Here is a 17,216-nt window from a genome sequence, read left to right on the forward strand (position 1 = left end):
TCGTTTTAAAATTCCACACCAAACTTTCAGCAAGAAATGATATATAATGAAGGATTAGTAAAAATGGGACTTCAGTGATTTCTCTTTAGAAATAAACCTTAAAAAATGTATATTGGTGAGCTCAATGAAAAAGTATTTCTTTAAGGCAATAGTTTATGGAGGCATTTAAAGGGTTAAGGCAGTTAAAATGTATCCCTGACCACTCACTTTCTTCTCTAAATCCTGCATTTCTTAGGGGCACAGTGAGCTGAAATACAGGCACCCTGGACCCACCCTAGGCCAGACACACTCCTGAGTGTGGAGAGAGCCAGCCCAGGAGAAATGGCACAGTGATCAGACCCCAGTCATCATACAGTTCTCCTTCTCACTGGCATATTTTATTTCCTTTGTGACACAAATCACTATTTTAAATAATCCTCTTTGCTTGCACGTGTCTTGTCTGCCTCCCTCTGTCAGAATGTAAGCTCCCTGAAAACAGAGACTTGTTTACCACACCTTTTTCTACAATTGTGCTGAACATAAAATAGGTCCTCAGTAAATATTTATTGAATGAATAGATTGTCAAATGAATACAAACTTGCTTTCTTAGTCTATTTCTTTCTACTCTTAAACTATTTTAAAACTTATGAAATACTGTAAACACTCAGAAAAACGCCTACTACTCATATTTAACAAATCCTAAGATTTTACCATAATGCTTCAATTTTTTTTCTATCCCTTAAAAAAAATGGAAAAAGATAAAAATATATAGGAGATGAAGAGATGGCCAATTTGGGGAGTGTGTAAAAATGGACAGTCTTTGTCGACTCATGAGAGGAATGGTTCATCTACGTCGCTTACATAAATTCAAACTACAGATCCCAGGCAGCACTGCAACAGTTCTGCTCGTGGGCTATTCTTTTCTCTTGTATAAACAGCCAATGAAAGGTAGAGTTTACAAAGGTCTAGGATGACATCTGGTGTGTTGACTGTGGCCAGACTTAAATCTAGTTATTGTCGTTTGGAACGCGCAGCTGTAAACCAGACCTCATAGGGCTTTTCCTGTTAATTCGCAGTTCATTGTGCCTCTTGTTTCAGAGGGAAGAAAAGCTGATTTAGTAATCTAAATGGACGCGATACTGAATTACAGGTTGGAAGATACTGAAGATTACTACACGTTACTGGGATGTGATGAACTGTCTTCGGTAAGGCAGTGAATAATGCCGTTCTTTTTCACAACAGTATTTCAAGTTTTTATTTAAGGTTTTAATTTGGAACTTACGTTGCCTAAAAATCTAATCTTGTATTATTTTAAAGCACTTTTGGCTCAGAGAAAGTTAAGGACTTAAATATGTGCTGGGTCTTTACTTAAATAATGTCCTTTTTCAGTTTTATGGAAGCTTCTGATTGAATATGTGTATTCTGTCACATGGCCATAGACTCTATTTCAAATATACGAAAAATACATATTTGAAATTTAATTGTAATTGCTATTGGCAGTGTTTCATAGTATACATAAGCTATTTCTTTATTATGGTAATTTACACTGTAATTGAGATGAGATGTAATTTTCTAGCAATTAGTGATTTTAAAATGTTTTATTAAAATATGTACTTTTATGTGAGTAGTTAAATTATACAAACCAAGAAACATCGTTTTATGTTAATATTTCAAATTGTGTGAGAGGAATTACTTCTTTAAAGTCTGGCTTCTGAAACAAAATGTGTGAAAACTCTACAATTGTTCACTTGATCTATAATGGAACAATGTTTTTAAAGGTCCCCGTAGATAATTATAAAGGTTGTAAAAGTTTTTTAAATTATGGAAAGCTCATTTATAATTCTACCTCCCAAGGGTAACACTATTAATGTCTGGTATATTAATCACCAGTCTTTTTCCTATATATATATTTTTGAAGACAAGTTCGCTTTTTATCTGTTAACATTATAACAAGGATTTCTCCAGGCTACTGAAGATTCTTCATATATATGTTAATGATTGCATATTTCATTTTACTATTGTACCACAATTGGTTATTCTCTTATTGTTAAACATTTCATTTATTTACAGTTTTTTAATATTTTAAATATTGAGATGAATATGAAATATATTTCAATTATATTATTAAATATGTTCATATTATTTTATATTTATATAACAAGTATTAAAATATTTATTTTATTTTATTACTAAAATATAGCTATTAATATTAAAATATTTTAAAGCAAATTATTTTCTATTCATCTTTGTTTCATAAGGCTGGAGTTAAGTAATAAAATGTGCTTCATTTTGTTTGGAGAATAGAATAATATTGGACACAAGGGATTATCTCTAATTTCGTCACCCTGAGGAAGTTATCTTAGGTTCCTTGTAGTTAAACACACTTAGAGCAACTGAGAAAGCTTATTATGTGTTATTCATACTTTGGATTATACTCTTGCCAGATAATATTTGAAGGAACTATCTGAATCAAAGGAACATAATTTAATTTGAAAAGTTTCACGATTTGGATTTATAAAAAATATTGTCATGCTAGGTTATAAAGTAAAGGTTGTAATAGCCCCTTAATAAATCTCTTGACCCTTTAGTCAGTCTTTTGTAGTTATGTTATTGTCTTTTCAATCTTTCCAGAAAGAAAGATTAGTCTTGAATAGACTACGGTGTATACCGTAGCATATATTAAAAGGAGAATAAAAGCATTGTCTTGACATTCCTTCTTCTGGATGTATTTTACTAATTCTGTCAATGGCATAGCATGTGTAGGTAACAGTCATTTATTTAAAATGCAATGACCTGTCACAATTTTGTCGATTCTTTTTATATATATCTTCCCCCATGCCCCACCTTTTTTTTTGTTTGTTTTGGCCACACCGCTCGGCTTGCGGGATCTTAGTTGCCTGACCAGCGATCAAACCCGTGCCCCCTGCAGTGGAAGGGCGGAGTCCTGACCACTGGACTTCCAGGGAATTCCCCTCTCCCCTCTTTTTATATGTATCCTTCTCACTGAAAAATATTTGAATGCCTTTTGTTGAGTATTACTATGACATTTCCTTTACTTAAGTTGTGTTGCATGGATTTTCTTTACTTCAAATATTCCTTGATCTGATGCTCTAAAAAAATTAACCAGAACTGTTCCTATCCAAGAGCAATTTAGCAGTTATAATTTCAAAGCAGCTTGATATTTTGATTCCACTTACAACAACTGAGTTAGATACACACATAATTCTTTGCTTTAGTATACAGTTCTTACACTTTAAAGCGTGTGTTGGAAATTAATTAAATGACATATATGAGGCCATGGGAGGATTTCCATGCTGCTGAGTAGGAAACAAATACCCCCTGTTCAAAAACATTTACTGAAATTTGAGCCCAAATCAGTTAGCTTTTTCTCCCTAAATCAGGTTTTACATAGACGCATGCTATGAAATCTTCTGAAGTCCTTATTGATGCATATACCACACACTAGTGGTGTAAGGCAGCCTCTTGGGTGTGGAACTTAATTAATTTTTTAATATCTGGTCAACATTTCAGTAGTAATAAGACTTTCTCATTTCAAGATTTCATGGACTTGAAAACTGAGCATAAACTCAATAAATAGAAACACCTATTTTTTTTCTAGTTCTCTTTCTTATTGACTTCAGACCACTTGGGTTTAAATCTTAACCATTTATTGGCTATGTGACCTTGGGAAAATTATTTCACTTTTCTATGGCTGGGTTTCCTAATCTGCAAATGGGGATAATAATAGTACTCACCTCATGGAGGTGTTGTTGGGATTAAATGAGACATGATACATAAGGTGCTTAGAATGGTGCCTGGCATATAGTAAGTTGTCGTGGTTGAGGGAGTTGTTTTGGCCTCACAGTAACACTGTACACTTGGAACTTCATTCTATTTTTTTTAAATCAATTAATTAATTTATTTTTGGCTGCGTTGGGTGTTCGTTGCTGCGCATGGGCTCTCTGTAGTTGCTGCAGGAGGGGGCTACTCTTCCTTGTGGTGCACGAGCTTCTCATTGCAGTGGCTTCTCTTGTTGCAGAGCACGGGCTCTAGGTGTGCAGGCTTCAGTAGTTGTAGCTCGCGGGCTCTAGAGCACAGGCTCAGTAGTTGTGGTGCACGGGCTTAGTTGCTCCGCAGCATGTGGGATCTTCCAGGGCTTGAACCTGTGTCCCCTGCATTGGCAGGCGGATTCTTAACCACTGCACCACCAGGGAAGTCCCCATTCTATTCTATAATTCGCATTATTTTAAAAATATTTTATTTTGAAAAGATTTTTAATAGAAGTTTTTGAAGAGCAATTTTAGGTTCATAGCAAAATGGAGGGCAAGATACAGAGATTTCCCATACACCTGCCCCCTCCACTGATGCATAGCTTCTCCCATTATCCACATTCCCACCAGAGTTACAACTGATGAACCTACATTGACACATCATCATCACCCAAAGTCTATAGTTTACATTATGGTTCACTCTTGGGTTTGTACTTTCTGTGGGTTTGGACAAGTGTATAATGACATTTATCCACCTTATCATAGTGTATCATAGAGAGTAGTTTCTCTGCTCCAAAAATCCTCTGTGCTCCATCTATATTGGAATAATTTCTGGCTTACAGAAAAGTTGCAAACATAATAGAGTTCTTGTATACACTTCACCCAGCTTCCTTAATGTTAACATCATATTTAATGGTAGTACCATTATCAAAATCAGAAAATTAACATTGGTACAATAGTATTAACTCAACCAGTGGTCATCAAGCATTTTTTGTAAAGGACCAGATAGACAGGGTCAGCACTAGGGTGAGGCAAGCAGAGTGCTTATGATGCAAAATTTAAGGAGGCACTAACTCTCAGGGTTTCTGCAAGTGCAGAGACCTGAGAGAGAGTGAGTACTTCCTTAAACCCAGGTGTCCTGCTTGTCTTTTTTTTTTTTTTTTTTTGCGTGTGTGGCAAGCGGGATCTTTGTTCCCTGACCAGGGATCGAACCCATGTCCCCTGCATTGGGAACGCAGAGTCTTAACTGCTGGACTGCCACGGAAGTCCCTGTGTGTGTCCTCTTGGTGCTGAGCCTGAGATAGCAAATATTTTAGATTTTGCAGGATTTATGGTCTCTGCCACAACCACTCAATTCGGCCATTGTGAGAAAGTAGCTATAGATAACATGTAAATGAATGACCATGGCTGTCTTCCAATAAAACTTTATTTTAAAAACAGGTGGGGGCTTCCCTGGTGGCGCAGTGGTTGAGAGTCCGCCTGCTGATGCAGGGGACACGGGTTCGTGCCCCAGTCTGGGAACATCCTACATGCCACGGAGCCGCTAGGCCCGTGAGCCATGGCCGCTGAGCCTGCGCGTCCGGAGCCTGTGCTCCGCAAGGGGAGAGGCCACAACAGTGAGAGGCCCGCGTACAGCAAAAACAAAAAAACAAAAACAAAACAAAACCCAAAAAAAACAACAAAGAAAAAACAACATGTGGTAGGCCAGACGTGGGCTGTGGGCCAGAGTTAGTCAACCCCTGACCTAAAGTATAGGGCTCCTTCCAATTTCATCAATTTTTCTACTGATGCCCTTTTTCTCTTCCAAGATCCAAGCCAGGATCCTTTATTGTACTTAGTTGTCTGGTTCCCTTATTTTCCTCCAAAATGACAATTTTTCATATCTTCCTTGTCTTTCAAGACCTGGACACTTTGAAGAGTAGTGGTGAGTTGTTTTGTAGAATGTCCCTCAATTTTGGTTTGCTTGATCTTTTCCCATGATTAGAGTGAGTTTATGTGTTTTTGGAAAGAACACCACAGAAGTGATGGTGTGCCTTTCCCAGTGCATCATTTCAGGGGTACCTGATGTAATATGTCTTATTAACCTTGATCATTTGGTTAAGATGTGTCTGTCAGCTTTCTTCTGCCAGGTGTTTGCAGTGTAGGGTTACTATTTTCCCTTTTGTAGTTAACAAATATATTGGTGACAGTTCTTTGAGACCACAATGTTTCTCCTCAAACGTTCACCCACTGATTTTAGCATCCTTTAGGGAATCTTGCCTATAAGAGTTACTGTTATGGTGTTTGCCTAATGGTGACTTTCTATTTTCCTCATCCGTTTACATTTATTACTTGGAATTCTTCTGTAAAGAAAAGCTACCCCTTCTCCCACATTTACTTACTTATTCAACTATTTTTGTCACTGTGGATTAATAGATAGTTATTGTATTTTATGGATTTTAACCCAGTATTACCATTGTATATTTTATGGCTCAAATCACTTCTATAGCTCATGTTAATTAATTATCATTTCATTAGAATGATGTAAGATGATCTCTCATGAAATCTATTTCAGGGATATTACTAATATCGGGCGTTTTGTGGGAAAAATCCAGTTTCAAACTAAGTAAATCGAAATGATGGATGTTAACCCACTTATTAAAATGGGTCTTGTCTTTTCTGCAACATATTCTGTAGCATATACATTTCCAGCACATGAATCAATGCATTCTTTTAATGAATAAATCACATTTTCAGAATGCTCCTATTACACTACAGTCATGTTATTTGAAGAATATCTGTCAGTCTATAATCAAGTATTCATTCAACACTTGGCATTGGTCCAGTACTAGACGTGATGGGGGGAGAACAAAACAAAAAGTGAGACATGGTGCGAGTGTATAAGGAAATTGGCATCCAGTCGAAGAATCAAAGCTCATACACAGGAAACAATTCCAGGACAAATAAGTACTGTGCTGTGCGGTACTGTTTATAAGTGCAACAGGAATTAAGGAAAGAATATCTGAGAAGACTTCAGAGAAGAGATGGGGCATGAAACGATCTTACTTGGTTAAAATTTAAATGCATGGAGGGAGAGTCAGAGGGCATTTGTGTGGCCAGGGAAAAGCTGGAGAAGATCCGTTCAAGTGGGAATCAAATTAGTCCTTATTGCACATGAGTATTTCCTGGCACAGAGCAAAATACTGTGCTATTAGGATATGGAAAAGATAAGTTTTTAAGTTTTAAAATTTAATTTCTAAAATTAATATATGTTCAATAAAGAAATGAGGAGTATGAAGAGAGCACAGAGAAAAATGCTTAATGTTTGGGAGTATGACATAGGCATGCCAATTATGCATACATATATGCTGTATTTATGTATTATGTAGTAAGTACATGTGTATATGTATAAATATATGTGTGTATATATATATATATATATATATATTTTTTTTTTTTTTTTTTTCTGGTACGCGGGCCTCCCACCGTCGCGGCCCCTCCCGCCGCGGAGCAACAGGCTCCGGACGCGCAGGTCCAGCGGTCATGGCTCACGGGCATAGCCGCTGTGCGGCATGTGGGATCCTCCCGGACCGGGGCACGAACCCGTGTCCCCCGCATCGGCAGGCGGACTCTCAACCACTGCGCCACCAGGGAAGCCCTATATATATTTTTTTGTATGTGTTTGGAGTCAGACTGTCTGAGTTGAAATCCTGGCTTTGCCACTTAGTAGCTCTGTGACTTTGGGAAAATTACTTAACTTTCCTATGTCTTGGTTTCCTAATCTGCAAAATGGGAATAATAATAGTACCCACCTCATAGAATTGCTGTGGGAATTAAATGAGATGCTATATATAAAGTACTTAGAACAGTGCCTGGCACAGAGTAGGTCTCCATAAATCTTAGCTATTATTATCATTATCTTTATTTTACATATTCACATGTTATGTAATTCCTTTTGAGAAAACATTAAGGTTTTATACCGTACATAATACTTTGTAGCTTACCTTTTCTCATAGAATGCATTATATAAAATTTCTCAGATTATTGTCTTCTACTTAAAGATGATTTTTTTAATGACTGCAAAATATCCCATCTTAAAGCTATATTACAATTAACGTTAACAAATATCCTATTACTAGGCACATAGGTTTTTGTTTAAAATGTATAACTTCAATTTAATTACTTAATGAATTTATTTTTGGCTGCATTGGGTCTTTGTTGCTGCATGTGGGTTTTCTCTAGTTGCGGCAAGCGGGGGCTACTCTTTGTTGCAGTGTGCAGGATTCTCATTGCGGTGGCTTCTCTTGTTGCAGAGCATGGGTTATAGGTGCACAGGTTTCCGTATTTGTGGCACGTGGGCTCAGTAGTTGTGGCTCGCCGGCTCTAGAGTGCAGACTCAGTAGTTGTGGCTCACGGGCCCAGCTGCTCCGCGGCATGTGGGATCTTCCCGGACTGGGGCATGAACCCGTGTCCCCTGCATCGGCAGGCGGACTCTCAACCAATGCGCCAGGGAAGCCCTGTCAGGTGGATTCTTAACCACTGCATCACCAGGGAAGCCCTAAAGTGTATAACTTTTAATTCATTGAACTTTCTTATAACTAAATCCATTTCCTACCTCTGATTATCCTCTTAGCCAAATTCCTAGAATTGAAATTGAACTAAAGAGTATGAAAAAAATTACAGGATTAAAAAATTTTTTTAAATTTATTTTCTTGGCCGTGCTACCTGTCTTGTGGGATCTTAGTTCCCCGACCAGGCATCGAACCTGGGCCCTCGGCAGTGAAAGCGTGGAGTCCTAACCACTGGACCGCCAGGGAATTCCCAAGGATTTTTATATATGTGTATATCCCAATTGATTTCCAGAAAATGTGAACCATTTACGTCCTTACCAGGAAAGCATGAGAGAGTTCATTTCTTTGCACCCTCAGTGACACTGGTCATGATCATCCCGTGGATGTTTTATTTAATTATGTGTAAAGTTGAACCTTTTTTGTATGTTTATTGGCCAATAGGGTAGGCAGCTTTCCAGACCATTGGACATTGGGTCTGGAAGGCAAGATTCAGAGGACCTTGACATGGAGAGCCTCACTTGTCCATGGGCCACACTTGGGGTGGTGATGCCAGGAGATAAATAGAACATGCCCAAGACAAACTAAGCCTCTTTACTGGTTAGTTTACCCAGAACCAGCCGTACATAGGAGATTTGTAATAAACTTTGTGACAATAAACCTATGAAAAGTAATGAAAGACAGATATGGATTATTCTTAATTTTTAAAGATGGGATAGGAATTAAAAAATAAAACAAAACCCCCAAACTTTCTACCTTTGATAGATAGGTATAATTTTATCCATTTGTATTATTAAATCCCCCCAAAATATATACATAAATATGTATATAAGTGTGTAAAAATGTGTCTTGAAGGATTCTGTTATCTTAGGGGAAAAGGAGTAAAGGTTTTTTTAAAAAAATTCTGTATTGATAGAAATTTTTTCAAAGAGAGTTCGTGAGTATTCATAAATTACTTGTTAATTAAAAATGCTTACTACTAGGGCTTCCCTGGTGGCACAGTGGTTGACAGTCCGCCTGCCGATGCAGGGGACATGGGGTCGTGCCCCGGTCCGGGAAGATCCCACATGCCGCGGAGTGGCTGGGCCCGTGAGCCATGGCCGCTGAGCCTGCGCGTCCGGAGCCTGCGCTCCGCAACAGGAGAGGCCACGACAGTGAGAGGTCCGCGTACCGCAAAAAAAAAGCTTACTACTAGATTCTTTAAAATTTTTAAAATTTAAAAACAAGCCCCAATCTCAATTTTCTTCATTCTATTACCAGGTTATGGTGACTAAGGGGTAAAGGGAGCAGCCAGGAAGAGGAAACATAATTAATTACAGTTCTTACTAGGAAATATATCTCTTCCTCTTATTCCAAGTGTTTCCCAGTACATGCTTAACATGGAAAAGAGTAGAGATATCAGTCTGGGCTTTAAACATATTCATATCTAATACAGTCTGTCTTTGATTGTAAAAGTGAAGATTTTTTTATGAGAATTGATTAAGGATGACATGGAGCTGATAAAAATGTTTTTCTCATGAATCTTCTGACAATACTGAGCTGAACTGCTTGAGAATTCATTTCTTAAACAAGAGGCAATTTGCTTTCATTAATTCATGTATAGTAAATATAGTACTTGATAATAGGTCCCTAAGTCTGAAGAATTCGGCCACATAAAACAGTGGTTACAAAAAAAAAAAAAAAAAAAAAAAAAAAACAGTGGTTACGATTATTAGATTTGAATTCCATCTGCTTAGTTAACAAAAAACTCAGCTTCTATAGTAATAAGCTAAATGAGTTCAAGTTACTTAACCACTGACATTTAATAATAGCTACTATTATTGAGTTCTTACTGTGATTGGGCTTTGTGTTAAGTGCTCGACTTATTCATGAAACGTAAAGATGAGGGAACCTAGGCACATAGAAATTACACAACTTGCCTAAAATCTCAGGGCAGAACTGGGATTTAAAACAAAGTAATCAGAATCCAAGAGCCACATAACCACTGTTGTATCCTGCTGTTGACATTGCAATTATAATTAATGAAGCCAAGTCTTGATAATTCATGATAATAAGGATTAGATGGGTGAGTGAAATCAAATAAAATCATAAATGGCCCTCAAATCTCATTTTAGTTTGGGTTGAAGTTTCTGTTTTCCCAATCAAAATCTCTAACCAAACTGTTTATTGGTAACAAAATTATCAGGTTTATCCTTTTTTTAAAAATTGTGAAAAATTTTTCCTTCCAACTTTATTGAGATATAATTGACATATAGCACTGTATAAGTTTGAAGTGTACAGCATAGTATTTAACTTACATACGTCATGAAATGATTACCACAGTAAGTTTATTGAACATCCATCATCTACATAAATATGAAATTAAAGAAATAGAAATTTTTTTCCTTCTGATGAGAACTCTTAGGATTTACTTTCTTAACACTCTTCATATATAACATACAGTAGTGTTAATTATATTTATCATGTTGTACATTGCATCTCTAGTACTTATTTTATAACTGGAAGTTTGTACCTTTTGACTACATTTATCTAACCTCCTAATTCCCAACTGTGAAATTCTTAATAAAAAAGAAAAGGGCCAAAAGGCAGACAGAAAGAACTTTATAATGGGTAATTTATAAACTGGATAGTCTTTTTTTAATTGATTTTTAAAAATTTAATTAAATTTAATTTTTTTGGCCACACCACATGGCATGCAGGATCTTAGTTCCCTGACCAGGGATTGAACCCATGCCCCCTGCAAAGGAAGCTCAGAGTCTTAATCACTGGAATGCCAAGGAAGTCCCTGGATAGTCATCTTGAATAATGGTTGGTGGCTAAGCATCCTTAGAAGAACTCGGATGTGTAAACTCACCTTTCATATATTCTTAGGATAAACCTATCTGACCATTTTTGACATTTGAACTCATAGATGTCTTGGGCCATCATCTAAATACAGTAGCAAGTTAAATTGTCATCACAGACTACTATTTGAATAGGAACTTTTACTGGATACTTTCTGAATTTTGTTATTGAGAAAATAATTTCTTATAAGAGTAAAAAGTCAAAATACAAATACAGGGATCAAAATAAAAAGTTGGGTGATCATGGCTCTTTTGGGAAAAACTGACACCCAACTTCTTCCTTCATTCCATTCAAATTGGATTCCTTACTTTATTTTATTTATTTATTTATTTATTTTGCGGGACGCGGGCCTCTCACTGTTGTGGCTTCTCCCGTTGCGGAGCACAGGCTCCGGAAGCGCAGGCTCAGCGGCCATGGCTCACGGGCCCAGCCGCTCCGCGGCATGTGGGATCTTCCCGGACCGGGGCACGAACCCGTGTCCCCTGCATCGGCAGATGGACTCTCAACCACTGCGCCACCAGGGGAGCCCTGGATTCCTTATTTTAAACATTGATTTTTCTTTTAGGTTGAACAAATTCTGGCAGAATTTAAGGTCAGGGCCCTGGAATGTCACCCTGACAAGCATCCTGAAAACTCCAAAGCTGGTAAGTATTTAATAATGGCTATTTCTCATGAAAATGTAGAGCATAGAGATCTAAAATGGCTTTAATAGTAACTTCATTTTCTTTTATCTATTTACACTCAAAATTATTCTTTCATTCAATGCCAAAGAATATTTTTGCACTATCAGATGGAAGGTGAGGAGGGAATTGGGTAAGGTCTATCTTTCTAACAGTAGTCATTTGATATTCATTTATCTTTCTGCTATAATGTTCTGCTTCATGATTTCAAATCTGTCCAGTTTATGCTTTATTTCACCAGTTCTCAAATGTTAACATGACTTAAATATGTTTGTAACCAGGTGGCTGTCTTGATGAGAACCTTGCTGTGTTTTCTTCATTTTGAAGACCTGAATAGGTCCATATATATTATATAATAATATATTCGCACATTTGTTTTTTCTTTATCATATTTTACATTTCATGATCATAAATTTATGCATAAATGCTTTTGTGTATCTCAGCTTGAAAAAATACAAGCAAACCAATAATCCTTCCTTAACCTGTTGCCCTCCTGCTCCTTCCCTATCTCTTGCCTTCCCTTTAGAGCCAAACTTCCTGAAAAAGAAGTCCACAGTTGGTATCTCTACTTCCCTTTTGCCCTTTTCAATTTATCCCAGTCTTCTTCCTCACCTTTCTAGGAAACAGTTCTTGTAATAGTCACTAAGGACTTCCTGGCTGCCAAATTCAATGGCCCACATTGTAGTCTTTACCTTCCCTGAGCTTGCATCAGAATTTGGCACTATTGACCATGATCACCTTCTTTTTTTTTTTTTTTTTTGTGGTACACAGGCCTGTCACTGTTGTGGCCTCTCCCGTTGCGGAGCACAGGCTCAGCGGCCATGGCTCACGGGCGCAACCGCTTCGCGGCATGTGGGATCTTCCCGGACCGGGGCACGACCCCGTGTCCCCTGCATCGGCAGGCGCACTCCCAACCACTGCGCCACTAGGGAAGCCCCATGCTCACCTTCCTGACACTCCTTTTTCTTAGCTACCAGGATACGTACGCCCTTATGCTTTTCCTCCTACTTCTTGGGCTGCTCTTTCTGTCTCCTTTGTGACATCCTTCCCTTCTGTCCTAAGGTTCCCTTCTAAACTCTCTTCTGGATTTACTCCCCATTTTTTCTCTGGAGTTTTGTCCAAGTCTGTGGCTTCAATCATCAGCTATTTGTTGATGGCTCTCCAATCTATCCTTAACTCAGTTCTCATTCCTCAGTTTCAGACTGTAGCTTCACCTGCTTCTTGGAAATCTCCTTTTGGAGACAATTCAAAGTCACTCTGTGAAAAACTGGACTTGTTATTCATCCTCCTCTCACCTCTTAAAATCATGCTCATTTTTCTATGTTTCCCCATCTCAATAAATGGCACCACCATTCATTCAGTTGGTCAGGCAAAAACCTGTCTCCTTCTTCTGCCTCACATCTACATCTGATTGACTACCAAATGCTGGTGATTTGCCTTCCGCATCTCTCTCCTGTAGGTCCTCTTCCCTCCATCCTCAGAGCCACTGCGGTAGGTAAGCCACTATCATTTCATGCCTGAATCCTTACAGGACTCCTTTAATTGCTTCACACTGCAAATAGTGGTCTTTCTTTCTAGTTATGGAAAGAAATGAAAGATTTAATATGTATAAAACAGTACAAAGAATACTATAACAAATGCCCGTGTGTGTATCACACAGCTTAAAACTTTACCAGTGCAGTTGAAATCTCTTGTGTATTCCTACCCTGATTTTACCCTCAGGGTAGGTAATACTATCTTAAATTTGATGACTGTGTTTACTATATGTGTATACTATAGGTATGTGTATAGTATGTGTATACATGTGATTTTTCTATAAGGAAAATATTATGATTAAGACCTGTCTATAACTCCATATTTCACAAATGGTAAGACCCAACCTCTCTTCATTAAAAAAAATTTTTACCTTATCGTAAATCTCTTAATTAATTTTCTACAGAAATCATTGATCCCTTTGATTTGTATAAACAAGTCATTTTCCAATGTATGAAGTCATCTTTTGTTAGATACTTAACTATTATTTCTGCTCATTTGACCCTCCTCCTTTTTCTTGGCCACGACACATGGCTTTCAGGATCTTAGTTCCCTGACCAGGGATTGAAGCCAGGCCCCCTGCAGTGGAAGCATGGAATCCTAATCACTGGGCCACCAGGGAAGTCCCTCCCCTTTTTCATTAAGGCAGTGTGAACAAATCATAAGTGTAAACCTGATAAATTTTTGTCCACATATAACCAGTTTAACCACTGCCCAGATGAAGATGTAGAACATTTCCACCACCCCAGGGAAAGTCCCTTTTCATATCTTGTTCAATGTCAGCACCCTCTCCCATTTTTGGATCTTATCATCATTGATTAGTTTTGCCTAGTTTTGAATGTCATGTAAATGGAATCAGACAGTATGTATTCTTTTGCATGTAGCTTCTTTCGCTTTACCTTATGTCTGTGATATTTGCCCGTATTGTACGTGTAGCAATAGCTCATTCTTTGCCATTGCTGGGCCTTTAGGTACAAGCCCCTTCATGCTGTGCTCCCCCCACTTATCTCTCTATCCTCATTTTCTCTCCACCACCATGCTTACAACCCCATGTTTCAGCCACTCACAACTACCTTGGTTCCTTGATGTGCCCTGCTCTCCACTCTTTAGACCTTTATACCTATTGCTTTCTCTGCCTGGAACATCCCCGAGGCCTGCCCACCTCCCTGCCCTGCTTTGGATTGGTTGGGTCATGCTCCTGATTCAGGTCTCAGCCTAGCCATCACTTCCTCTGGGATTTATGTGTGCCCCAGCTACCCAGAGCACCCTGCGTATACATCAGGTGGCCAACTGTGTATCATATTGTCCTCTTGTTGACAATTTGCTTATTAGTTGTACTGGAAGCTCAGTGAGCCTGGCTTCCTGCTTATCTCCTTCAAAGTGGTATGCCTTGCACCTAGCACAGCACCTGCAGTGGAGGACAGCTACTTTGTGCACATAATTTCTTGAATGAGTGAAAGAATGAACTTGTGAACACTTCTGTAGGAGACATATGAATTACCTCTCTAAACTAGAGTTAATATTAAGATAGATGTCCTAGCATAAAAGTATAAAAATTTGATAAACACTTAAAAAACCCACCACCACAGATTATTCTTTAACTGGGTTCCTCTCCAGTAAAGCATGGCTTTGAGTTGTTTTTCTGTCCCCAGCAAACAATTTCTATTCAGGGTGCATGATGAATCATTGTGCAATCGTTGCCATTCTAGTTGCCATAGTGTTGGGAGTTTTCATGTACGGGCTACCACAAGGCTTCTTGTTCAGAGAAACACTGGACTGTGTAAATATTGTTCAAATTGAAAAGGTACACAGACATCAATATCTTCCCTCGTAAGGCTTGCAGTAGATAGATGATTCAGCCTTTGGGTAGAAATTGCTTTGAAATCTGTTTAAGCATCCATTTCCTTAATTTGGATTCATATGGCTTTCTGAAAATTTAAGTGGTTCTTTACACACTTGGAGAAGGGTTAAGGTTACTGATAAAAATGTGTTAAAATGTGAAACAAAAATTCACCCTGATGCTGATTTTAGCTTGACTGAAATCCAGAATATATTGGACAGATTTTGAAACATATTTCATTAAGGTGAAAGGCTAAGCCTTTAGAACAACTGCAGGTAGAAGAAATTAAACTTGTATATACACTTTTTTGGTTTGCTAAATGTAGTCTCAACCGCTGCCACTGAAATGACTGATTTGGTAGCATGACGGAGTAGTAGATTTGAACACAGGTTTGTCTGTCTGGATTGCTCCTAGCTCCCACTTATGAGCTAGTTGATTTTGGGCAAACCTCTTTGAGCCTCAACATACTCCTAGGTAGAATGGGTAGACTAATAGCATATTATTACTTCATGTGTTTGCTGTGAGGATTAAATGATGTATCTTCCATGGAGGAAGAACTCAATGAATGTTGGCAATTATGAGTCAGTGGACTTTCTTTCCTTGTTTTTATGCAGCATTCCAAGATAAAAATTTAACAAAATGGGATAGTTTTCTCTTTGTAAGTAAACATTAGATCGTTCTCACTCTCATTAAAAAAAAATCTAAATCTAAGGCTTTTAGAGATCTTTGCTCTGCAGTTGTGGGTGATGGAGGCAGGACTGGTTGTGCTATAGAAATTGTGTCACTGAGATCAAAAGCCTCTGGCTGGTACTCATGCCAGTCCTATGTGCACATAACAGTAATGGTTTCAGGCCAATGCTTTATTAACTTCTCTTTGAGCCTGAAGAAAGGGATTTCAAACTAAATTAAGGACCCGTGAAATGGTATTTTTGTTATTGATTTGCAGGCTTCAAAGACATTTGAATATTTGAAGAAGGGGAACTCTTTGTCTCTTACTCACTGAAATATTTCGATGTTTCAATGTTTTCGTACTTTAAAATCTCTTTATTGCTTTTTCCCCCTTGGAATAAAAATAACATACAGTGTTAAATAATGTTGAAAGTGAAAGTCTGCTCTTATCTCTTTTTGCTAGAGAACCACTATTAACAGTTGGTGTATTTTCCTCCAGATTGTTTTCAAAGCATGTCCTGATATCATATTATTATTATTATTTCTCAAGTAATTGTAAGTGGTCTACATTTAAATTGTGGCTATAATAATAATAATACAAATTATACTATGAAATATGAATTAAAAGAACCTCGTATTTTCAAAGTAGACCTAGGAGTTAAATCAGAATGTCTCTTAAAGGTTCCATCATCATTTGCTTGTATAAGCTTATAAAATGAGATCTCTCTTCCCAGAACTGGTATATGTTTATCTTGTATGATTCATTTGATTAGTAGATCTATTAAAGGACAAATATAAATCCAAACTCACTTTTATTAAATGTGGTGAAGGGTATGGAACAAGGAAAAGGCCACCTAACAGGAAAGGTAAGGTCTCTTTTGCTTCTGCTTATCAACTGCTGTTGAGGGATTGATATTAGAATAATTCTTTCATTCCGGAAACTCTGGAAAATGAGGCCAACAATAATGTGCAAACAGAAGGTAAATCATAGATGAAAATGTAAACCTTTACAGCCTCTGCTCTAGTAGTAACTGGCATGTGCATCCATGGTGATAATTTAATGAGCTTTTTATCCTGTTGGAAAAAGTGACATGTCATTTATACATCGGGACATTTACACTGTCGTCAGCAACAGGAAGGATTTTACTCACTGGAGCTAGCAGCTATTGCAAGATGTTTTTTATGTGTTTGTTTTCCTCAGCTTTTTTTTTTTTTTTTTTGCGGTACGCAGGCCTCTCACTGCTGTGGCCTCTCCCGTTGCGGAGCACAGGCTCCGGCCGCGCAGGCTCAGTGGCCATGGCTCACAGGCCCAGCCGCTCCGCGGCATGTGGGATCTTCCCGGACCGGGGCACAA

At 38.0% G+C, this 17,216-nt stretch overlaps 1 protein-coding gene across 1 annotated transcript in view; it reads left to right on the forward strand.

Moving 5' to 3' along the window:
* The first annotated feature begins 966 nt into the window (after positions 1 to 966).
* DNAJC12 (DnaJ heat shock protein family (Hsp40) member C12) overlaps positions 967 to 17,216 on the forward strand; it is a 34,502-nt gene continuing 18,252 nt past the window's right edge. Inside the window, exons 1-2 of the mRNA XM_082854370.1 lie at positions 967 to 1,184; positions 11,706 to 11,784. Coding sequence (XP_082710496.1) covers positions 1,107 to 1,184; positions 11,706 to 11,784 — 157 coding nt within the window. The 5' untranslated portion in view covers positions 967 to 1,106. The remainder of the gene's footprint in view (positions 1,185 to 11,705; positions 11,785 to 17,216) is intronic.

The sequence above is a fragment of the Leucopleurus acutus genome, assembly GCF_964270905.1.
Source record: "Leucopleurus acutus genome assembly, chromosome: 14".
NCBI lineage: Eukaryota > Metazoa > Chordata > Mammalia > Artiodactyla > Delphinidae > Leucopleurus > Leucopleurus acutus.